The sequence below is a fragment of the Passer domesticus genome, chromosome 9 (genome assembly GCF_036417665.1).
Source record: "Passer domesticus isolate bPasDom1 chromosome 9, bPasDom1.hap1, whole genome shotgun sequence".
Lineage (NCBI taxonomy): Eukaryota > Metazoa > Chordata > Aves > Passeriformes > Passeridae > Passer > Passer domesticus.
In genome coordinates this window covers 7,975,424-8,000,094 of record NC_087482.1, presented here as the reverse complement: position 1 = coordinate 8,000,094, position 24,671 = coordinate 7,975,424, and the positions used below count along the sequence as shown (strand labels likewise).

Genomic DNA, 24,671 nt, shown 5'->3' with positions numbered 1-24,671 from the left:
AGGCTGAGGGACACACAGTGAGTCGAAGGGACAGCAGGGATGGTAACACCAGCAGAGGGATACCAGGGCGAGTGCGAGATCTCTGGGGAAAGTTACAGATTTTGTGCACAGCTACATGGAGGGGGATGGGAGGGGAAAATTTTCACAGGAGTAACTAATGAAAGATACAAAGGGTACAGGATGAGTGGGATGGGAAAGGGAGTACAGCATTCGAACCATGGGAAAGGAATGAATTTTCCCTGACTTAGACAATGGTGCTTTCCCAGGGCATTCCTGAGATAGCTTTCTCACCCATGACCCCCACATCTCCCCCTTCTTTCTTTATTAAATAAATTTTTCCAAGTGACTTTTCTATTACTCTTTTCAAACAACTCAGGGCAACCATTATCATGAAAATGACAACTTAAATCCACACCAAATTTTTGAGAATTGATACAAGCCACCTGGGGATTCCCCACTGTGTGAGTGCTTTACCTACTACATTGATGTCTCTGGTCTCCGTCATGAGGTCTTGCACTTGGTTTCGAATTTGCTGAATGCTGGCATGTATGGAGGTGCTTTTAGATGTTAAATTAAAACAGCACAGACCAGCAAAGTCCTGACAGCTGTGACCGTGCGCAAGAAGGAGAAAATCAATGTCAGCTGTATTTTGTAGGGTGGCGTGCCTGGTGGTTTCTTCTTCCGTGAGCAGATCTGACAGGGCTGCGGAGGCAGCTTTGGCCTGACGGCTGAGCCAACACCCCAGGTGGGAAATTTCACCGAGAGCCTTTGCAGCTGCGTACCAAGGTAGAAAAATGGATGCAGAGACTCTTTTGGATTCGCTCCAATCGTAAATTTTGTCATCGCAATTTGGGTCGAATTGACTGTAAGATCTCTTTTTGATGCCAATCCTTCTTGATTCTGCCAATTTATAATTTGTGATGTGTTTGGGGTGAGGACAGTCAGCTGTTCGAGGCTGGAGGGACCTCCTTTGATCTTTGATGGGATCCCTGCCCACACTCTGTCGCCGCAGATAAGAAACACGCCTCTCGGTGACACTCTGGGAACATCACTGGACTCAGATGGTGTGCTATAGGTATACTTGCACCATGTGGCTGAATTATACTTTCTGCTATTAGGTGTTACATCTTTCTGAGTTACTGTGCCTGAGACTGCAGAGTCATGCCAAATGGGTGTGTTTTGTAGATAGAAAAACCTAACACAGTATGTAGCTGGAGCAGAGCCCAAGAGATCTAACTCCTGGGGCTCTTGTGTGGCATGTGGTAAAATCTTTGTCCAGGTGTCCCAGGTGTCAACCGGATTTGGTTTCTTCCCCGCATATGGATAATCTTTTTGCAACAGAGGCATTCCCACCAGGCACGTAGATAGAGGATTGTCCACGCTGCCCATTGGCAAGCAGATCTTATCTTGTTTCAGAGTTTTCGCCAGATTCTGCCATACATTTTCTGTCAGTTGTTGCACCATCCACCCTTCTGCTATTCACGGATGGAGCAGAATGGTGATTGCAGTGAAAAGCACTTGTTTGAATTTCATTCTTTCCAGGGTGGCCTTCCAGGGTGATTTTGCTGTAGCAAATAGCAAGAGAAACATATGACATTAAATTTCTGTACACTCTTTCAGTCACTCTCCTCACCCTCCCCCTTTTCTAATAATCGTAGGACACAAGCAGGAAAGAGAGGCGTGGGGACTTGTGGGATGGGTTGGGGGCAAGGTATGTGGGAAAAGGGATAGGGATAGTTGGGGAGGAAAGGAGGGGTTCTGCAGCAAGGTATGACAGTGGAAAATATTTTTTTGTGATGAGAGTTCGTGCTACAATGTTGGGAATTCTGGTCTTCTTGTTCCGACGCTTCCAAGTGACTGCATCTGCTGCGGTGTCTGGCTGATCAGATGCATCTTGGCTTTTCCTGGGTGGGTCAGCAGGCTGATTTGCATTCAGGTAGGGTTTGACAAAGTGGCCTGGAATCCAGTTCGGCCCTGTTTCTGTTGAAACACACACGTACCCTTGGCCCCAGGTTATTAGTGGAAAAGGACCTTTAATTTGGTGGGACTCAGGGTCTCTGATGAGCACAGGTGGGTGTTCTTTGAGATGGGCAAATATGTTGTTATGCAAATGCCAAAGGATTGGAGGATTTGGCTCTTTTGAATGGCAGTTAAGAAAAGTGAGCACATATAGTGCTTTGCAGAGTCTTTCTTGAGGTGTCATTAAAAGGGCAGAATCTTTTTGTAAACCTAACAGGTTGTTAATTTCTTTGTGTGTGCCTTCTTCTATTGATTGTCCCTGAGGGTTGCGAGGAATGCCGGTGTGATGGTGATTTCCCCAAGCTGAGAGAAAATTTTGAAATGCTTTGGAGGTGTAACTTGGTTCATTATCTGTCTTAATCTTTTTTGGAACTCCTAGGGTAGCAAAGGCCATGTTAAAGTGCTTGGTGACATCTTTGGCTTTCTCTCCTACATGCAGAGATGCAAAGATTGCACCAGAAAATGTATGTATACATACGTGAATATATTTTAATTTCCCAAAAAGTGGGTAATGAGTAATGTCTGACTGCCACAGGTCAAATGCATTCAGTCCCCTAGGATTGATACCTGTTAATACTGTTGGAAGGGCACGGGATTGGCAATTTGGACATGTGGCTACAATGGCACAGGCTTGTTCTTGTGACAATTTCAACTGACGTGCCAGGGCTGGCGCGTTTTGGTGGTAAAACATGAGGCTCAATTGTGCTTGTTTAAAAATGTCAGGTAAAGTTGGTGAAGTAATTGTGGTGGTGACTGTCATTGCCAATGCATCTGCCCTCTGGTTCCCCTCAGTAAGGAAGCCAGGCATGTTGGTGTGGGATCTTACATGTAGAATATGATAGGGTTGCTCTCCATGAGAGATGAGCCAGATGAATTCTGAAAGCAAGGAAAACAGCTGTTTGTTTTGCACGTCTTTGAGCAGAGCATGCTCTGCTCCATCAACTATCCCGGCAACATAAGATGAATCAGTCACTAAGTTAAATGGTTGCTGGAATATCCTGAAGGCCCTCACAACTGCAAAAAGCTCCGCAATCTGGGGGGAACCTTCCATGGTCTGAACATCAGATTCCCACTTTTGAGTGTTCAGGTCTTTCCAGGTAAATACCGATCTGTGGGACCTGCCAGACCCATCAGTGAACACTGTGACAGCGCCTTTAATAGGAAGATGACTTTGGAAAGTTTTTGGAACTACATGGAACGAATCTTTGAATAATTTGTGCTTTGGGTAGTGAATTGAGACTTTCCCGAGATAGCTATCGAAAGCAATTTGGATGTTTTCATTTGTTTTTAATAAGGCGTCCAATTGACCTAACTTCAAAGGCAGGTAAATGCATGAGGGATCACAGCCTACGGGGCTTCAGAGGCGATGGTGACTTTTGGCAATTAATTTTGCTAGCAACTCTGATGGTGTATACACTGTTTTCGCAGGCTGATGTGGGAGAAACAACCACTCGAGTATGATGAGTGGGTCTTTCTGTGTTGTGTCCCACTGAAATAGGAGCCCATGAAAGTGTGGGCACTTTCCCAGGATGACAAATTCAATCGGAAGGTTTTTTCTGACCTGTTCAGCCTGTCGTGTCCTCATTGCCTCTGCTACTTTCTGCAATGTTTCCTCTGCCTCTGGTGTCAGGGTCTGTGGGGCTGTGGGGTCGGTGTCTTTCTTCAGCAAGGAGAACAGTGGAGCCAGCTCTTGCCTTGTCAAGCCGAGCAAAGGCCAGACCCAAGTGATGATCCCACAAATGCGTTGAATGTGCTCTAGAGCCTGTGGCTGTTCATTTATAGAAAAAATCTGTGGTGTTACAGTTCTCCCAGTGATGAGATACCCAAGGTATGTCCACAGTGCTGACATTTGTATTTTGTCCTGAGCAATTACAAAACCTGCTTTCTCAATAGTAGAAACAGTCTTTTCGAGAGCGGCACTAAGGTAACTTTTGGTGGCAGCACAAATAAGTATGTCATCCATGTAATGGACTATGATAGCTTCAGGAAACTGATTCCTGACAGGTGATAAAACCTGAGCAACCTACATTTGGCATAACACGGGGCAGTTTTTCAATTCTTGAGGATTGATACCCATTGATACCTTTTAAAAGTCTCACTTCTGTTCAGAGATGGTACTGAAAATGCAAATCTGAGGGCATCTCCTGGGTAAAGTGGGATGTTAAAGAAGCAGTCCTTGATAGCAAGGACAGCAAGCTGCCAATCGTGGGGAAGCATAGAAGGGGAGGGGAGGCCAGGCTGAAGGGGACCATATCCTCAATAACCTCATTAATTTTTTGAAGGTCTTGGAGCAGACGCCAACTGCTTTTGCCAAGCTTTCGGATGACAAAATCTGAGGTATTTCACGGGCTAGTTGATGTAACTAATTGCCCGAGTTGTTCTTGCTCCTTGACTGATTCGATGAGCGCATTTAATTTGTCTGATGGGAGGGGCCACTGATCCACCCACATCGGAACATCGGTTTTCCAATTCAATGGTGGGGAAATTCGCTCTGCAGTGGCCCATGCCAAAAATCCCACTTGGGGTCAGGGATATAAAGGCAGGCACCTCACTGGGATAAAACATCCCTGCCAAATAGGGAGATATTGGATGACACGACAAATGGTCAGATGGTGGAGACTTGCCCCTCAGGCCCCTCTACGCTTACAAGATGAGGACTTTGCATGGAATTGACAGCTCCACCAACACCGGAGATTGTGCCACAAGGGGACACCAGTGCCCAGTCGCGGGGCCACTTTGCCCTGGGGAGGATAGTAACGTCCACTCCTGTGTCAGCCATGAGACGAAGTTCAATGGATTTCCCATTTTTGGAAATACAAGAATCAATCAGGGGTTTGTCTTTACAAATCTAGTGACATGCAAATACATCAAAATTTGAATCAGGTTCAACCTCTGAATCCTGGCCAGTTAAAATTAACATTTGTGCAAAAGGTACAAATTTCAACAATGTAAATGGTGGATTGTAACAAACAACTGACACAGTAATTTCATTGCCTGGATTTACAGTCACAACTTCTGGTAATATACTTACCTGATCTGGAGTGTGTTCACTGTCCCCAAACAGCAGGACTGTAGTTGGTTGAGGGTGGAAAGGGGGCTCAAGGTACCCAGCTGGAACTCAAACTAGATCTTCGTCGGGGAAAAGCAGATGGACAGAACTTACTAACATTGGTCGGAGGCTTTGGGGAAAGTTCCGGTTCTGCGGAACAACTGGAGTCCGTCCTCATGACTGCGGTCCTCTGCGAGGAGCCTGTTGGGGCGGGGGACTCCTGGATGGCTGGCAGCTGAGGTGGGCTTTGCAGGCAAGGCCGGTAATTTGCTGTTGTCACGCGGCGTGGCCCCATGCTCTGCTAAGCATTTCCCTGGGTCGGCTGATAATATTGCTGCTGAAAGTTGTATGTGGGCCGATAGGGCTGTTGGAAAGGAAGAGGCCTAGGAGGTGGAACATAGTTAATAAATTGCCCAACAGGAAGGTGAGGACAGTCTTTCTGGAAATGTCCAAGTTGGCCACAGTAAAAGCAACGGACATTGCTAATGTTTGTCATGGCTTCCCTCACTCCCTTGCTCACTGCAAAAGACACCAGGGCCAGCACTTTGGGGACAGAGGCTCCTGTTCAGGGTGGTGGCACTATGTCCCTAGCAACAAGCTGATAATGCAGCTGTGGCAGGGATGTTGGACATGGCTTAGGGATGGCTGATGAGAGGCGCAGGTGCAGGTACATGTCTCCCTGATGGAACTCTTTGGCCGGTCTTGTGAAGCTGCAGAGACGCTCCTGTGGAGAGAGGAGGTGGCTGAGGCCCCAGCTGCCAGTGGCACACAGGGACCCTCGTGCACAGCAGGGCCCAGAGCTGGCAAGGCTCCCCAGCACGGCTGGAGCTGCTGGCACAGCTGGGCCCAGCTGGACAGCTGCCCCTCAAGGCCCCGGCCAGCAGGGCACGGCTCTGGGCAGGGTCCCTGGCCAGGAGCGGGCCCCAGAGCACCTCTGCCTTTCAAGGGCAATCTCGGCCCTGCTCTTTCTCCTCCCCACCTCCCTCTGCCTCTGCCCCGAGCCCCTGGGGCTGCTCTTGGCCACAACTGCTAATCCGTGATTGTTCTCTCAGCAAAGGGGCATCGAGAAGTTGCCTCCAGCATGCAGCGTGATCTCCACACAGTGACGGACCAGGACTTCCAGTCAATCCATCTCTCAATCCCAGTGTCCATGGGAGCACAGTTCAGAAGCGTTTCCATGCTGTGCTGGCTTGCCCACGTGCTTTAGGGAAGTGGGCATTGCAAGGAGCTCCTTCCTCAGTGGGAGCAGGCACGGCCTCAGCTGCAGCCCCGGTGCTGCCTGTGGCGCAGGGAGCGGCCGTGGCTGTCCCTGTGCTCGGCTGCAGCACAGGGCCAGGCCGGAGCGGGGCCCTTGTGCCTCCGCTGCTGCTCGGCAGCACCGCCGGAGCCCGGGGCCGCGGCCCTTCCCCGCCGGGGCCGGGACCTGCCCGACAAGGGCACGGCGGCTCCAGAGGCCCCGCCCGACCCCCAAGGATGGGCTCCGCCCGCCCGCCGGCCGCAAGGCTTGGCAGGAAGCTTTCTGCCCACTTTGCACAGCCTCCACCCAGAGTGGCCCTTTGCTGCGCTGAGGAGACTGAAAAACCCCGCTGCACATCTCATGAGGGATCCCTGCACACCTTAGTAGAGACCATCAAGACTCCTTTATGCCTCCTGAGGGATCCCTGCACCCCTCAGCAGAGACCCCAAAATATCCCTCTGTGCCTCGCAGAGAATCAGTGTTCACCAATGCAGAGACCCCAGGGCAGCCTTGTGTGCCTCACAAAAGACCACAGCCTCCTGCCCACCTTAGGAAGGACTCAGCTCCTCTCCAGGCCTTGACGGCAAGCACTAAACCGCCACGTTAATCACAAGGTACTCAAGCCCCTGCCAGCCTTACGGATGTCTCCAGTCCCCTGTATGCCACAGAAGAGATCTCAAATCCCCTGAGAACCTCACGAGGAACCCCAGCCCCATGCACCACTCTACAAAGGACGCAAAGCCCTGCATGCCTTCCTGCAAAACCCAACACCTACAAAACCCCCCCTCCAGCTGGTGTGCCACATGAGGGACCCTGGCCTACTGCCATCCTTACAGGCTTTTATATGGCATGCCCAATGCCCGGCATGCCATAGAAAAGCCTGGCTTGTCATTAACTCTAGCCAGCAGTGTGTTCCCTGGCAGAAACCAATTCCCTTCTGGGCATGGGGAAGACGTGTTGTGGTGCCGGCTGCATCTGTGGGAGCGATGGGGAGCGTGAGCCCGTGCTGTGCTGCACTGCTGAGCTGGCAGCACGGTGAATACGGGCAGGACGTTCTCTGTTTCCCCCAGAGCTGGGGCCTGCAGGCACCTTGCCGGCCCTTGGCGCAGGCTGTGCCAGCCAACAAAGCCCAGCAGGCCAGGAGGAGAGCCCGGGGGCAGCGCAGCTGCTTGGGCAGCGGCTGCTGCCAGGGTCATGGGCCAAAGCCATCCCTGAGCAGCCACTGCCACCCCTGGCCCTCCCTGCCCCGTGACAGCTCCCCCAGCCCCAGGGGACAGGCTCAGGCCCACTAAGGACACACTGGAGCCTTGCTCTCCCTCTCTGTCCTTTCCCCACCATGGGCACCCCATGCAGTCACTCCCCAGGTTTCAGGATGTGTCCCCCATGGAAGGACCCCAGCAGGACTGCTCAGAACCCGAGTGCCCTGAGCCTGCTTGGGATAATTCCCCTGAGCTGTGCTGGTCTTGTCTGGGCTGTGTAAGACTAAACATTAAGAATTAAAGGCAATTTTACTTTTATTGCCCAAGTGTCAGAAGATTCTAGGTTTCCTTAACTGTAAAACTACTTTGTCAAATGCAGAACTGTTGGAGGAAAGGGGAACAAATATCTGGTGTCCGTATTCTATGAAAAACTCTTCTCAATGCTACAAAGGAAAAATATATCTAAATGTTTTAAAATGAAAGACAAAGATAACATGAGGGTGCTGTTGGTCTGATGAGCCCCATGCCCAGCTGCTGCCTGCCCATGCCTGGCTGTGCCCAGACGAGCAGCTCCGCCAGTGCTGGTGGTAGCACACAGACACCTGAGCTGAACCTGGACTCAAGCCTGTGATAGATGAATAATGCGACAGTTGACTCTCACAATTAAAGGATAAATATCATGCATATATGTTAAGAGAAGTTTTATATATATATAGATATGTTTTACCCCCTGTTGTGTTGTTATCTTGGGATTACCTGAGTTTGAGACATTTAAGAGGGTCACCTTGCTACGACAGCAGCACCTGACCTCCAATCGAGATGTAAGGAAGTAAACTCCAGCACTGGACATCAAAGAAGGAGTCGATAGACAGAACTTTAAGAAGGGCAAAAGAGTTAAAAGGTGAGATCTCCATTGCGTGCATGAGAATGTGGTGGGAAAAATCCTCTACTCCCGGCACAGTAACATTGTCTTTATTCAGTGTCCTGTTATATTTCTAATAAGGTTTTTAATAAACATCTAAAATTTTTACAAGTAAATATAACTTTTTGAATAATCCATTCCCTGGCTAGAGGGCTGCACCTCCTGTCCTGGATGGGCAGCTAGGTCATTCCCTTCAGGGAGAGACGGATCTGTTCTAGACAGTGGTTGTAGCATACTTCCAGCTACAAGCTGGTAATACACCTGTGGTAAGGACAACGGACACTGGCACGGAGATGCATGATGACAGGCCAAGTTCTCCATGGCTGAGGTATTAGGCCGGTCTTGTGAAGTGGGAGAGGTGCTCCTGTGGAGAGAGGAGGTGGCTGAGGCCCCAGCTGCCAGTGGCACACAGGGACCCTCGTGCACAGCAGGGCCCGAGCTGGCAAGGCTCCCCAGCACGGCTGAAGCTGCTGGCACAGCTGGGCCCAGCTGGACAGCTGCCCCTCAAGGCCCTGGCCAGCAGGGCACGGCTCTGGGCAGGGTCCCTGGCCAGGAGCGGGCCCCAGAGCGCCTCTGCCTTTCAAGGGCAACCTCGGCCCTGCCCTTTCTCCTCCCCACCTCCCTCTGCCTCTGCCCCGAGCCCCTGGGGCTGCTCTTGGCCAGGCAGCCTCAGTGGGAGCCAGCTCTGGCTGCAGCCCCAGCGGGGCCCCCCAGGACAAGGCCCAGCAATTGAGAGGCCAATGGAAGCACTGGGCAGCAGCAGAACCCTCAGCAGAGTTATTTGGACAATCATGGACTGGCCACAACCCCACTGCAGCCTCAATGGGAATGTTCCCCGACCACGTTAGACTTTCAAAAGAAGCTGTTTGAGGGGGAGAGCAACAAAACACTCACTGTTTTCTGTTCCAGGAATACCCAATTCCAAAGCAGCACAACATGAAGACAAGCTCCAAAGAAAGCACGCCTGCCAGTAACCCTAGCCAGCAGCCTGTTCCCTGACAGAAACCCCTTCCGAGGCCATCCTGGGCATTGGGAACAGGTCTTGTGATGCTGGCTGCATCTGTGGGAGCGATGGGGAGCATGAGCCCGTGCTGTGCTGCACTGCTGAGCTGGCAGCACGGTGGATACGGGCAGGACCTTCTCTGTTTCCCCCAGAGCTGGGGCCTGCAGGCACCTTGCCGGCCCTTGGCACAGGCTGTGCCAGCCAACAAAGCCCAGCAGGCCGGGAGGAGAGCCCGGGGGCAGCACAGCTGCTTGGGCAGTGGCTGCTGCCAGGGACATGGGCCAAAGCCACCCCTGAGCAGCCACTGCCACCCCTGGCCCTCCCTAACAAATTCTAGGTTACATCTGTGAATTGCATGCTACACTTTCCTTCATGTTTTTCCCAATACCAGGAAGTTTCTGTATATAGTAACGCCCTTGAGAATCTCTAATTATTTTCAGGGGGTTTTTTTTTTGGTTTTTTTTTTTTGGTTTTTTTTTTTTTTAATTGAGACAGATGAAACAGCCTTATTGGTTTTAGTTTTGGCAGGTCTGTTTTTTTTCTTTGCATGATGGTTTACTTATTATCTACATTTAAGCTTGTTTTTATTTATGGGTTTTTTGTTCCCCAAGCAATTATTTTGACAGTCTTTTGTTCACTTCTTACTTAATGTTCCATAGATGAATAGTTTGGACTCTCTTTTTATAGGAAAATAAAGATCTCAGAAAGCTCTATTTTTAATTTTGATAACATTCTCTCTCCCCGCTCCTAGCCTTCACAATGATCGTTTTTGAAACATCACTGAGGATACGTGGAGTTATTTGGGAAATAACCAATAGGCTTGGCTTAACCTGGGTATTGGATTATTATTTTCAGTGCTATAAACCTACATTGCTTCAAGGTTCACACCACGGTCCTGATTTGTGGCTCAATGCATGGACGCCTGTCTGAATTAAAAGAATGTTTGTGAGGCAGCTGAAGAACTTAGACTCCAGAGATTAAAATTCCTGGGAGGAGGAGGTGGAGGAAGAAAGGATAAAATCCTGATTCAAAGGGTTTTTTCTCACTTTTAGTATGCCAGAAGTATGGTAGACTACACCTGTCTTCAAATGTCATTTGGTTACAGAACAGCTCTCTACAGTGTCAGACTCCAGGAGAAATGACTGAACACTTTGCCTCCCAATGCATCAGCTTTAATTCTAGTGAAAGGTAGGCCTTAATTACAGTCCAATTGGAGCAAATCAACAAAGCAGTCTAGCCATTGTGTGAATGGCAAGAGGAATTTGCTTGTGAACAGATGACTATGTCCCACTCAGTAATGAACAAAATTTGCCCTGACTTGGAAGAAAGTAGACAAGGAGCAATGCAGTATTTGGGGTTTATCCAGGGATAAATGGGGCAAGAAGCTGTAACAACTTAACCTGTTTTACAGAACACAAGTACTGATATGGCCAATAATGAACCCACATGAAGGGATCTTCAGGACATTCCTTTATTTCTCTAACCAGGAATGGGAAGCAAAATGCTGGCATTTATCTGAACTGGAAGCCGTGTTCCTCTCCTTTTTCTCCTTGAGCACACTGTGTGTTATTTGCAGACTTCACTGCCCAGCCCATCAATCCTCTCGTGGCCAATTGCTAAATGGCACAAGTACCAAAATACAGGTGCCAGCATAATCAGCCCAGCACTAATGCAGCACTGCTTTGATGGTGCACAGGAGCACAGAATGGCTTGGGTAGGAAGGGACATTTAAAGGCCATCTAGTCCCAATGGCCTGGAGTGAGCAGGGACACCTTGAACTAGGTCAGGTTGCTCAGAGCAGGAGCTTGAATGTCTGCAGGGATGGATGTCCGCCTCTCTGGGTAACCTGTGCCAGGGTTTCATAACAAACAGTGTAAAAAATGTGTTTCTTTCATCTAGTCTGAATTTACCATCTTTTAGATTAAAACCATTCCCCCTCGGTTTGGTCACAAAAGACTCTATTAAAAATTCTGTCCCCATCTCTTTACAAGCCCCCATAAGGCCCTGAAAGGCAGCAATCAGGTGTCCCTGGAGTCTTCTCTCTTCCAGGCTGAACACTGCCAGCTCTCCCAGCCTGTCTCCAAAGCACAAGGGCTCCAGCCCTCAGAGCTTTTTGTCCCTCCTCTGGACTAGATCCAACAGGACCGTGTCCTTCCTGTCTTGGGGACCCAGAGCAGGATGCAGTACTCTGTCGTGGTAGAGACTGAGACACTACAAAGCAACACAGTCCATTTCCAGAAGGCTTCAAACCCTGTTTTTATTCTAGCCTGCATGCTTTTTCTGCATTTTTACAAAGCTCTTAACTTTATACTTTACTCATTGGTCGCGAGATACAAGCAAAATACTCATTGGAATAGGGAGTTGCAGGTTTCTTTTATTTATCCTTTCTTTCTTGGTTTCTATGCTCAATGACATAGAAAATTGCTAGAAAACTATTTTAGTTGTAAACATGGATCCTCCTACCTAACTTCTCGATGGCTCACAGAGGTCACTGTAAAACGTCTTCCACAGTACTCCAGGTGGGGTCCCACCAGAGCAGAGGGGGGGAGTCACCTCCTTCAACCTGCTGGGCACTCTCCTTTGGATGCACATGGCTGGCTCATGTCCAGCCTCTCTTCTAGCAGCAGCCCCAAGTCCTTCTCGGCAGAGCTGCTCTGCATCCCTTCATGTCCCAGCCTGTGAGATCAGCTGAGCTGGGACTGTGTCACAGCGCTTGGGCAGAGCAGCTGGGCAGGATGAGCTCCCTTCCGAAGAAAGCAGAACCCACTCCAAAGATCTCCACCCTGGCCATGAGGTCACAGAAGGCTCTGAGATCACAGAGGTGCCAGAGCCCCGTGGTTGCAGAGCAGCACAAGGAGCCAGCAGTCAGTCCCTGAGCACAACTGTTGCGGCGGCAGCAGCAGCGGTGGCAGCAGCGGTGCTGACATTGGGACAGCGGTGTCAGGACAGAGGTGGCAGCAAGAGCTGCGGGACTGGCAGAGGCCAAGGCAGCATGGCCCTTGCTCTGCACCTCTTCCTCCTGCTCCTCCTGGCCGTGGCCCTGCCTGCCAGGGCTGCACAGGCTGCTCCACTCCAAGTGTGGCGAGCAGGTGAGCCGGCAGCCTGGATCCCCTTTCCCGGCACAGCGCTCCCTGCTCCCCGGGAAGCGCTGGGGATGGTTTTGCCCAGGGCTTTGGGGAGGGTTTCCTCTGTGGGAGGGAGAGAGCCCCCATGGTCCCTGGGCTCCTCCAGCCACCACTCCAGGGATGTTGCACAGGGCCTGCAAAGTGGGTGGAGAGTGACCAGAGCCAGTCCAGAGCTCCCCAGGCCCGTGTGCTGCTTTGGCCTTGTCCACTGACAACTGGCAGCCAAGGCCTTACCCGACCCCCTTGCAGTGCCCAGTTCTCTAAGGCAGAGGAGGATCCCAGCACACCATGGAAATGGGTCTGATCTGATCTGTGCTCCCCTCTAGATGAGCATGCTAGGAAGGCTTCTCCAGCAGCTTGGCTTAATGATGATTTCCAGGGTCTTAACCCTCCACCAGGTATGTTTTCAATGTTGGTAAAAGAATAATCATTGAGAACCTTGCAGGAATCAGGTGACAGGAGCTTCTGTGGCTGTTGAATTTCAGGTGTGTCTGCAGGAAAGACTTTTCAGGCTCCTTTCCTGGTTGCTGCACACAAGCCCCGCTCCCATGGCAGGGGTGAGTAGTGTGTGACTGCTGACCCCGCAGGCTGAGCCCTGGTTCAGTGGGATCCATTCACCTGAAATGCAAATGCTTTTATTAAGGTCCTCCGAGAAGGAGGAACAAACCTGGAGGAGACAGGAAGTCCCTGGAGGCATCCAAACACATGCACAGGATCTGGAGTGACCTGGAGAGACAACGTGGTGGGTGCATTTCCCTCATGCTTCCCCTGGGACTCAGCAGCCGGGGGCTTTGGCTGCACATCTGGACACGCCGTGCCCGGCACAGTGGGAAGGGATCCATGGCAGCCTCGCTGCCCCGCTGCTGCTGCTGCTGCTGCTTTCATGCCCTGCAGGGCTGTTTCCCAGCCTGGCCTGGCTGCAGCTTCTGCCCAGCCTCTGCAGGAAGGCATTTGGCATCAGCTGCCAGGGAGCCCAAACTGCACCATGGGCCATGCCCACCCTGAGATCCCCTGCACTTTCCCAGTCTGTGAGCGCATCTGGAGGGGCAGTTCTTTGGAGGAGGAAGGGCCCTGGTCTTTCTCCTTAATCTTATCCATTACTTAAACAAGCATTGCCTCCTGAGAATGCCACATTCCCATTGGGAAACAAACCCACCTGATTCAGCTGTCCTTTTTCCTTTCTGCAGACATGGAAGGAGAGAGTGTGCTGACAGCTGCATTTCCCGGAGGAAGCAGTGGCTCCATGGCAGCCTCTGCCCCAGGAAGGGAGGCGATGCCAGGCAAAGGCCCCAGAGGTAATTGCTGTGCCTCTGGGCCTGAGCCCTGCTGAGGCTTCAGCTGCCCTCTCTGCTGCTTGGCAGTGCAGGCACACAGCATTACCTGACCCCCTTGCAGTGCTTGGTTCCCTATACAAGGGGATCCCAGCACAGCATGGAACAGTTCCCATCTGTGCTCCTTTCTAGACTGGGAACGTGACTTCCATCACTGGGAAACGCTGTTAAAGCACAGTTTAAGGATGTTGGAGCTTGGTGATGGTAGGTTTTCAGCAACTCTTTGCTAACAGAGCAATCATTGTCCAAGTGTAATCATTGTCCAGAGTGATATTCCTCTGTCATTTCCCTTAAGATCCTCCGAAGTTTGATGGATTCTGGAAATCCTGGCCTCCAAATTTCTACTCTTGTACCCTACAGTGATCCCACAGGATTGCTGTCAGTGGGAGGAAGGAGCGTTTAGCTGTCCATCTTCCTCCCGTGTGCAATGCCAGGGTGTCCTTCCATGTGCTCTGTGCAGCCAGGGAGAAGGGCAGAGAGGGAAGGGGCCGGGCCCAGGGCTGTGCCCCGGGGCTGAGCCTTTGGCAGCTCCTTTGCCAGCCCCAGGGAGCCTGAGCTGCTCCTGCTGCCACTGCCACACCCTGGCCCTGCCTGGGGCTGGCTTTAGAGCTGCTGGCAGCTCCAGGGAGTCCTTTCTGCCCCAACTGCCCTGCAAGGGGCTCCTTCCATGCCAGTGTGGGGCCACTGCAGGCACGTGCTCCCCATGCCCCTGCTCCTGAGTGGGAGGCAGAGCTGAGGGAGTGCCTTGGAGGGCACCAATCACCCAGGTGCCCTTACTGCCACTCGGGCCTGAAGGAGAATCTTCAACAGTGTCACAGGAGCTGTTCTGTCCGTCCTTTGCAGGTGAACCTGATGATGAAGACAATCCTGATGACGAAGATAATACGTTTGATGAAGATGATCTGGATTCCCAATGTGTACCCATTACTGAGCCTCTGGGAGATGCTGAGGGTAGGTCAAGGCCTTTTCCCTGGGAGAGCTGCCAGCTCAGAGCCCAAAGCTTGGCCAGGGGGGCATCACTGCAGGTGCCAGCACAGAACCAGGCACGTGTGTGCCCTCGCCCTGCGCGATCCCCTCACTGCTCCTGCGGCTCAGTGGTGCCCGTGCAGATCAGCAGAGATGGCAGAAGCTTCTGTGGCTGTTGAGTTTCAGGTGTGTCTGCAGGGAGGACTTTGGTGGATGTTGCACACAAGCCCCACTCCCATCGCAGGGGTGAGTAGTGTGTCCCTGCTGTCCCCACAGGCTGGGACTTCGTTTTGTGGGATCCATTCCTGGGAAACGGAAATATTTCTCTTAAGGTCCTCCAAGAAGGAAGAAGAAACCTACAGGAGCTCGTAAGTCCCTGGACATTTCCAAACATCTGGAACAAAAACAGAGTGGCGTGGACAGCCAGCGTGGTGGGTGCATTTCCCTCAGCCTTCCCCTGGGACAGAGTAACCGGGGACTTTGGCTGCACATCTGGACACGCCGTGCCCGGCACAGCGGGAAGGCATCCATGCACCACAGTCCATGCACACCCTAAGATCCCCCTGCAATTTCCCAGTCTCTGAGCATATCTGGAGGGGCCTGCTCTTTGCAGGAGAGAGGGCCCTGGAGCAGCTCCAAAATCCTGGCCATTTTCCTTGTCCTTATCCATGTCTTTGACAAGTGTTACCTGGAACAGAAGGGCACAGCACAGAGGAATTATAGCATGCAGGGTCAGGGGTTTGGGTACTGAGCAGTCCTGTGCCAAGGGGCAGCAAAATGCCTGCAGGCCCCAGCTCTGGGGGAAACAGGGAGTGAGGACGTCCTGCCCGTATGCACCACGCTGCATTTCAGCAGTGCAGCACAGCACGGGCTCACGCTCCCCATTGCTCCAACAGATGCAGCCGAGAACTCAACAGATTGGAAAAGCATGAGAAGAACTTTCAGCTCGGAAACATCCTTTTTGATTACGTTGATGGCCATTGTGGCACCTGCAGCACTGTCCCTGATGATGTGCTATGCCAGAATCTGGTATTGCTCGAAGAGAAAACGGTGAGTGTTTCGCGATTCTCTGTCTCAAGCAGCTTCCTTTAAAGGCTGCTCATAGTCAGGGAATATTCCCAGAGAGTTTGCAGTGGAGCTGTGGCCAGTCCCTGGTTGTCCAGATATCTCTGCTGAGGGTTCTGCTGCTGCCCAGTGCTTCCATTGGCCTCTCAATTGCTGGGCCTTGTCCTGGGGGCCCCGCTGGGGCTGCAGCCAGTGCTGGCTCCCACTGAGGCTGCCTGGCCAAGAGCAGCCCCAGGGGCACAGGGCAGAGGCAGAGGGAGGTGGGGAGGAGAAAGAGCAGGGCCAAGGTTGCCCTTGAAAGGCAGAGGCGCTCTGGGGCCCGCTCCTGGCCAGGGACCCTGCCCAGAGTCGTGCCCTGCTGGCCGGGGCCTTGAGGGGCAGCTGTCCAGCTGGGCCCAGCTGTGCCAGCAGCTCCAGCCGTGCTGGGGAGCCTTGCCAGCTCTGGGCCCTGCTGTGCAGGAGGCTCCCTGTGTGCCACTGGCAGCTGGGGCCTCAGCCACCTCCTCTCTGCACAGGAGCACCTCGGGACAGGAGTTGGAAGACGGTGGCTGCACCTCACACCCAGCCAGCGTGAGCAGCTCCTCCAGCAGCAGGGACGGTCTGGACAGCCCTCTCAAGTCTTCTGTGAAGAGGACCCCAGAACAACCAACTACGAGGGAACCTCCTTTTACCCTGTAGATCCCACTGCCACCTGCTCTCCCCATGGGCCTCCCCAAGCTGCCTTCATCCCTTTTTTTCTCTCCGTCTGTCCCATCCCAGCCAACTCGAGTTCCTCTAGGGACCCCAGGACCATCCCAGCACCTTCCAGCCCCTCCGGAGACCAACACATCCCTTCCTCTGCCTCTGAGACCCCTGGCCTTGCCCTCTAGGAATCACTGAAGGCGACACCCCACCCCACCGCCCCCCACCCTCCCCACTCCCAGTTGCAGGGTAGGCAGCGGCCCATTCTTCTGTTGAAATAAAGAGAAGGATCTTTGTTCTGGTTGGAAAGCAAAACCAGTGAGAGACTCCAAGTCAGAAATACAATTTATTAGAAAAAGGGAAAAAAAAAAACAAAATTCATGCAATAATACAAAAGAAAAACCACTGACAGGGTCAGAATACAGCCTGCTGACACCCTGCTAGTTAGGGTGGTGGTAGCAGTCCAGATGAAATGGACTTGTGGAAGTGGTGATCCTGTAGAAACAATCTGGTAGCTTTCATCCTCTGGAAAAGCAGTGGGTAAGGGCGGCGGTTCCTCTGGGAATCCAGTGGAAAGACTGCTTGTTGTGTTCCAAAACCCAGATTATATCCAGCTGGGGATGCTTAGCTCCTCCCCCATGGGCAGAGCATCTCACAGTGGGCTGATAACATTCTGCCTCATGCTGTGGGTCCTTGATTAGCCATGAAACAGAAATGGCTCTGGGAGGGAGTTATCTCTGAGTCATGTGGCAAGACATTGATGGACCCATTAACAGGAGATAAGGAAGAAACAATGCCTCTCCTGGTTTCAGCAGCTCTTGAGGATGGGAATAGAACATAATTTTATATTATAACCTAGGACATAATCTAACCCTTATTCTATTACCATCTATACCCAAGCCAATATCCTCTTACTATATATATGTATCTATCTATCTATATATATTATATAAAATGAAACTTTACACACAATTCTTGCTTAAAATTAGGTTAGATTTCCTTGTGGTACACAACAACTTTCCTTGTCCTTCTGCATTACCTAGCCAGTGCAACCAGGTCCTTGAGCAAAAATACCCACAGATGGGTTTGCCCCTGCTTGTGGTGGGATTAATCCAAACAGTCTTTCCTAAAATACCTTTCATGTGTATCACAGGAACTTTGTCTCCATCCCCTGTGTGCAGGGGTTCAGACTGGGCAGCACCAGGATTGATAGGTCCTCAGGTTTTGACCATCCAGATGGCTTTTGCTAAGTTCAGTTCCCAGTTCCTGAAGGTTCCTCCACCAAGTGCCTTCAGGATAGTCTTAAGTAGTGCGTTGCATCATTCAACTTTCCCGGCAGCTGGTGTGTGATAGGGGATATGATATGTCCTTTCAATGCCATGTTCTCTGGCCCAGGTGTTGATAAGGCTGTTCTTGAAATGAATTCCATTGTCTGACTCAATTCTCTCAGGGGTGCCTTGTCTCCACAGGATTTGCTTTTCTAGGCCCAAGATGGTGTTCCAGGCAGTAGCATGAGGCACAGGGTAGGTTTCCAACCACTCTGTGGTAGGTTCTACCATGGTCAGCATGTAGCGCTTGCCTTGGCAGGTTTGGGGAAGCGTGGTGAGGTCAGTTTGCCAGGCTTCCCCATACCTGTACTTCAACCATCGCCCACCGTACCACAGAGGCTTCACCCGCTTGGCCTGTTTGATTGCAGCGCAGCTCTCGCAGTTGTGGATGACCTGTGAGATGTTGTCCATAGCAAGGCCCACCCCTCGGTCACGGGCCCATCGCTATGTTGCATCTCTCCCCTGACGACCAGAGGCACCGTGGGCCCAACGAGAGAGCTAGGAATGATTCTCCCTTGTGCTGCCAGTCTAGATCCACCTGTGATACTTTCACCTTGGCAGCTTGGTCCACCTGTTTGTTGTTGTGATGCTCTTCATTAGCCCGACTCTCGGGTACATGCACATCCACATGTCGAATCTCACGGTCAGCCTCTCTACTCGGGTGGCAATGTCCTGCCAAATCTTGGTGGCCCAGATGGGTTTCCCTCTGCGCTGCCAGTTGGCCTTTTTCCAGCAATGCAGCCATCCCCACAGAGCATTAGCTGCCATCCATGAATCGGCGTAGAGATAGAGCCTCAGCCACTTCTCTCGTTTGGCAATAGCCAAAGCCAGCTGGACGGCTTTAAGCTGTGCAACCTGACTTGATCCAGCTTGTCCCTCAGTAGCTTGTGCAACTTGTCCTGTGGGGTTCCACGCTGCAGCTTTCCATTTCCAGTTAGTGCCTATAATTCAGCAGGAACCATTACAGAAGAGGGCATATTGTCTGATAGGCTCCGGTAGCTCACTATATGGTGGGGCTTCCTTGGCACATGCCACTTGCTCCTCTTCTTCTTCAGAAGACAATCCAAAAGTCTCCCCTTCAGGCCAGTTTGATAGAATTTCCCAAATGCCAGGGCCATTCGCATTTCCAATCTGGGTGCGCTGCGTGATGAGGGCAATCCATTTGCTCCATGTGGTGTCAGTGGCGTGATGTGTGGAGGGAACATTTCCTTTAAACATCCAGCCCAGCACTGGTAGCTGGGGTGCCAGAAGCAGCTGCGTTTTGGTGCCAGTTACTTCTGAGGCAGCTTGAACTCCTTCATAGGCAGCCAAGATTTCCTTCTCTCTGGGAATGTAGTTTACTTCAGAGCCTTCATAACTCCATCTCCAGAATCCTAGTGGTCAGCCTTGAGTCTCACCAGGCACCTCTGCCAAAGACTCCAGGACAAACCATGGTTCCCAGCTGCAGAGTAGAGCACATTCTTCACCTCTGGTCCCATCCTGACTGGGCCAAGAGCTACCGCATGAGCGATTGCCTGCTTAATCTGGGCAAGGACTTGTTGCTGTTCAGGACACCAGTGGAAATCGTTCTTCTTGTGGGTGACAAGGTAGAGAGGGCTCACAATCTGCCTGTCCTCGGGAATGTGCATTCTCCAAAAGCCTACGGCACCTAGGAAAACTTGTGTTTTCTTCTCCTTGGTAGGTGGAGACAGAGCGGTGATCTTGTTGATTAACAGGAGATAAGGCTCCTGGTTTCAGCAGCTCTTGAGGATGGGAATGGAATACATGTTTATACTGTAACCTAGGACAAGCGGTCACCCCATTGTCCAGGTGGCAGCAGCAGCAAAGCCCACCCAGCACCAGCACTGACTGAGCTCCATGCCCAGGAGGAGCCGTGGATGCCCACGGTGTGGGCAGGCAGAAGCCAGGCAGGGACTGCTGTTGAAATGGAGGTTTTGGGGGGTTCAATTAAGTTAGCAATATATGGACTAAGCATTTAAATTTTAAATTGTAGAATTATATGTTGAATTTTAACCTTTTACTTAAGAAAACTCTGCCAAGGTACAAAGGGCATAGGAAAATGCAAATTTCTGAAGCTTCTTGCTATGTAGGAGAATACCAGTGTCATAAACAGGGCAGGAGATCTTTCTCCTTTTTAATGCCTTTATTAAAAACATTCAGCTCAGGTTGGGGAGAAACAACAGGTCGCCCGCACCCCCGCTGCTGCCAGGAGTGGCACGGAGGAGGAGGATGATGCAGCTGTGTCCGCTGGTATGCAGGGAGAGCTGGGGCTTCCGTCCTCGAGGGAGTAGTGGGAATTCCGCTTTTTTGTTCTAACATTACAGGTCCTCTTTCTAGCTGACATCCTTTCAGGTTAGGGTGAAAAGTAAAAAGGATCTTAGCAGATACTAAGGATTAAGTTCCTCACTTTTAGACATTACTTAGGTTTAATAATTCCATGTTGGCTTCTTGTTTTTAAGGTTTTTTTTCCTGGAAAATTGCAAAATTTGGTGAAATGCATTCTCATCTGCATACCAGCTCTGATGTCACCTCCCCCTGCAACCTTCAGGCTCCTGGGAAGCAGCAGGGGGACAACTGCGCTTGATTTCTAACCATTGACAGGTAATTGAAGAAAAACTATTAACAAGAGGTGATTGCAACATGAAGCTATCAACAACAAATAGTCAACATTTCAACTCTCAGCAACTGGCCCAACCGGTTTAACTTTGCAGCCTTAAAAAAAATGGATAATTTGTTGGGGCGAACACACCAGGTGTGGAGACACGAGGCTTGACTCCATTTCAGAAGGCTGATTTATTATATATTCTATTAAAATACTACAGTAAAACTATACAAAAACAACAGAGAGGAAAAAATGACCAGAAGGCTACAAAGAAGAAGAATAGAATAGAATAGAATGCATAACAAAAATCTTGTGACTGCTCACAGGCTCAACACAGTTGGCTGTGATTGGTCATCAAGTGAAAACAATCCACATGGACCAATGGAAGATGCATCTGTTGCATTCCACAGCAGCAGATCGTTATTGTTTACATTTCTTTCCTGAGGCCCTCAGCTCCTCAGGAGGGGAAAAATCCCAGGAAAGGATTTTTAATAAAATATCATAGCTACAGATAACTTTTTTACTCATAACACCAGGAGAAGACCAGGGAATGCAAGAAGCCTAGACTAAGGAGCTCCTCTGTCTCCAAGCTGATCCAACCAACAGACGTACTCAGATAAGCACCAGGGGACCACAGTGCACGCACAAAGGAGAAAAGTTCAAAAGTTCAGTCATGAGGAAGACCACAGCTTTCGGCCTCAGAGACCACCAAAGACCCCAGTGTGACCACCACAGGAAACAACGTGTGCCCAGAAGGGCATGGATCTCATCGCCATGTGAGGGGAGGACAGGTGGGGCCAGGGGTTGAATATGCATGAAGAGATTGTGTAATGCATTGCATATGGAACATGTTTGTGAACAAAGATGTGGCTCAGTCCAGGGCTCGGGGCACAAGTTTTCACGAGAGCCATCTCGCCTGTGCCAGGCCCTGACACGCATACCCACTTCATAAATACATCAGGTTTTGGAGTGTCACTATAGGACATGAAATAAAACAACACAGACACGCATCTCTCCAAGGTAAAAAAGAGGGGAGTTGAATTTCTGACTCCAACATTTACAGATTTCCAAAAGTTACAGTGGATTGGAGGGTGAAAGTGCCACCTCTCCAATGACACTGGACAAACCAACAGTCCATCAAATTTCTCCTCTTGCAGAAAAGAATGCATAACAATACGTTATTTGCATAAAGTGCGTGAGAAAGTTTGCTACAAGAATGTAAACATCAGAAGGCTGAGAAGAACTTGTCCTAGGGTGAGGTTATGATGCTTGCATCCCCAGTCGTGTGTTCTGTTAATGCTGGATATTACGTACTGTGCCTTCACGACTGGCCCTGAAGAGCAAGGTTTGTTTTGGTTTGTTATCAGCCTGTTCCCCCACGGCTGGCAGGACAGACAGACGGCGCAGTTCATAGTGCAGCTTTTGCTATTTGCTTTGCTTTCTGTTGCTTGCTTTGCTCTTGCTTCTGCTGTGCTCCTGCTTTGCTTTTGCTTTTTGGCTTCTGCTTGTTAGTTTAGCTAAGCAGTCCGGATTTTTCCCTGGACTGTTTTTCCTTTCCCTTTTTGGAACCACTCACACCTGCTCCGGACTGGGACCTGGGAAACACCGAGAGTTTGCATCCTGTGGCTGCAGCAGCTATCCCCAGCGCCGGAGGGAGCGACAGCAGAGCCACCACTGCCAGGAAAGACTTTCTGAATTTGTCATCCTTTTCAGATGGGTGAAAGCATTGTCATCTGGTATTGTTCATTTTGTGTGCTGGGGGTGTTTTGCCTGTCAAATAAACAGGTTCTTTCCACTTCTCTCCAAGGAATCCTTCCCGACCTGCTGGGGGGAAGGGGCCATGTGGGGTTGCTTTCTGGGGGGGCCCCTTTGGAGGTTTTCTCCCAGATTTACCCTAATCCAGGACAGAACATTAAAAACCAGGGCGACAGTGGAGTCTATTTATTCTGCAGATGGCTTCACTGTGACCAGCGGTGGGGCCCCGAGGGGATGGGGCAGCCCATGCTGAGCGTCCCTGGGCTGAGGGACATTTCCTTCCGTGGGATCATCTGGGCCCAGCCCTCCTCCAGTGCCATGGCCAGGAAAAGAGGGAAGCCATCAAGAGTATCTCCAAGGACACAGCCTGACCAGCAATGTCAGCAGGCAAAACAAAGCTCCTCCCTAATTAACACACACTGGATAGGACCTAATTGATGGGCCATCACCAATGCAGGGTGCTGCACAGGGTCTGCTGCTCTCAGCCAGGGCCAGAAGGAAGGGAAGGGAAGGGAAGGGAAGGGAAGGGAAGGGAAGGGAAGGGAAGGGAAGGGAAGGGAAGGGAAGGGAAGGGAAGGGAAGGGAAGGGAAGGGAAGGGAAGGGAAGGGAAGGGAAGGGAAGGGAAGGGAAGGGAAGGGAAGGGAAGGGAAGGGAAGGGAAGGGGAGGGGAGGGGAGGGGAGGGGAGGGGAGGGGAGGGGAGGGGAGGGGAGGGGAGGGGAGGGGAGGGGAGGGGAGGGAAGGGAAGGGAAGGGAAGGGAAGGGAAGGGAAGGGAAGGGAAGGGAAGGGAAGGGAAGGGAAGGGAAGGGAAGGGAAGGGAAGGGAAGGGAAGGGAAGGGAAGGGAAGGGAAGGGAAGGGAAGGGAAGGGAAGGGAAGGGAAGGGAAGGGAAGGGAAGGGAAGGGAAGGGAAGGGAAGGGAAGGGAAGGGAAGGGAAGGGAAGGGAAGGGAAGGGAAGGGAAGGGAAGGGAAGGGAAGGGAAGGGAAGGGAAGGGAAGGGAAGGGAAGGGAAGGGAAGGGAAGGGAAGGGAAGAGGAGGGAAGGGAAGGGGAGGGGAGGGGAGGGGAGGGGAGGGGAGGGGAGGGGAGGGGAGGGGAGGGGAGGGGAGGGGAGGGGAGGGGAGGGGAGGGGAGGGGAGGGGAGGGGAGGGAAGGGGAGGGAAGGGGAGGGAAGGGAAGGGAAGGGAAGGGAAGGGAAGGGAAGGGAAGGGAAGGGAAGGGAAGGGAAGGGAAGGGAAGGGGAGGGGAGGGGAGGGGAGGGGAGGGGAGGGGAGGGGAGGGGAGGGGAGGGGAGGGGAGGGGAGGGGAGGGGAGGGGAGGGGAGGGGAGGGGAGGGCTGTGTAGCCTCAGGGTCCGACAGGGCTGGTGAGCAGCCCCAGAGACACAACAACCCAGGTCCAACCAGGCTTGTTTTCCAGGTCAAAACACTCGGCGTAGCTGGCCTGGACTTCCCTGTAGGGCACATGGGGGCTTTGGAGTCCCCCTAAGGTGCATGAGGGGCTGGGGTCCCTTGTGACACACCCAGGAATATTTTAGGTTTCCTCTGAGGCATGGAGGCCACTGGGGTCCACTTCAAGTCATGCAAGGGATTTGGAATCCTGTGTGAGTCATGCAGAGGGTTTGGGATCTCTCCCAAGGTGTGCAGGGTGCTGGGATCTCTCCTGAGGCAAATGTCACGGTTCTGGGGTCTCATTTCACATGTACAAAGGGCTGTGGACTCTCGTAAGCGTGCAGGTGCTTTGTGTCCCTCCTGCTGCACGCAGTGGGGCTGGAGTGTCTGCTGAGGCACGCAGGGGACGGGGACCTCCGGCAGTCCCTCCCGGGCCCGTGCGGCTCGGGGCTGCCGCGGCCCAGGGCCAGCCGCCGTGCCGGGATGGCGGTGGCGAGGCGCCGAGGCGGAGCTGCCCCGCCGGGTCACGCTGCATCGGCACGGCACAGGCAGTGCCGAGCGCCGGGCAGGCGGCACCGCCAGCCCAGGGGCCACAGCCTTGGCCCTGCCTCTTTTGGGGCCGGGCACAGACAGCCCCGCGGGACGGGCACCGCTCAGCGCCCGAGGGGACGCAACAGATGCCAGAGGAGCCCCAGGAGCCCTGGACAGGGCCCTGGCGTTGCCCGCCCAGCTCCCCCGGGCCTGTGGCCATCCCGGGCAGCAGGGGCTCGCTCTGGGCCATGCTCTCCCCGGACAGCAGGGCTCCGGGCCAGCACCCGGCTCCTGCCACTGCCCTGAGAATGCTGAGGGGCTTTCGGGGCGGAACTGAACTTGACAGGGACAGAATTCATAGGAGACTTGTTTTGGCCTTTTACAAGGTTAACTGAGAAACAACTTAAAATCCCCGGCTAAATTGTCTGCTTTAACGTGTGGGGATTCCTTCAAGACCCTTCCTAACTCCC

General features: G+C 52.0%; 1 protein-coding gene and 1 long non-coding RNA gene across 3 annotated transcripts; both read left to right on the top strand.

Moving 5' to 3' along the window:
- Window positions 1–12,615: 12,615 nt before the first annotated feature.
- LOC135307111 (uncharacterized) lies at window positions 12,616–13,849 on the top strand. The gene is made up of 3 exons (XR_010367842.1): window positions 12,616–12,952; window positions 13,040–13,296; window positions 13,742–13,849. It is a non-coding gene; the product is annotated as an uncharacterized LOC135307111 (long non-coding RNA).
- A 73-nt stretch (window positions 13,850–13,922) lies between these two features.
- LOC135307110 (uncharacterized) lies at window positions 13,923–16,803 on the top strand. Of its 2 annotated transcripts, none has more exons than XM_064431763.1 (6): window positions 13,923–14,089; window positions 14,729–14,836; window positions 15,038–15,097; window positions 15,184–15,219; window positions 15,748–15,901; window positions 16,432–16,803. In XM_064431763.1, the coding sequence occupies exons 1-6, from the start codon at window positions 14,071–14,073 to the stop codon at window positions 16,592–16,594; spliced, it is 540 nt and encodes a 179-aa protein (XP_064287833.1). In that variant the 5' UTR covers window positions 13,923–14,070; the 3' UTR covers window positions 16,595–16,803. The 2 variants fall into 2 exon arrangements, with proteins under 2 accessions (XP_064287833.1, XP_064287832.1); XM_064431762.1 differs by having other exon boundaries at window positions 15,184–15,282.
- The last annotated feature ends 7,868 nt before the right edge of the window (window positions 16,804–24,671 follow it).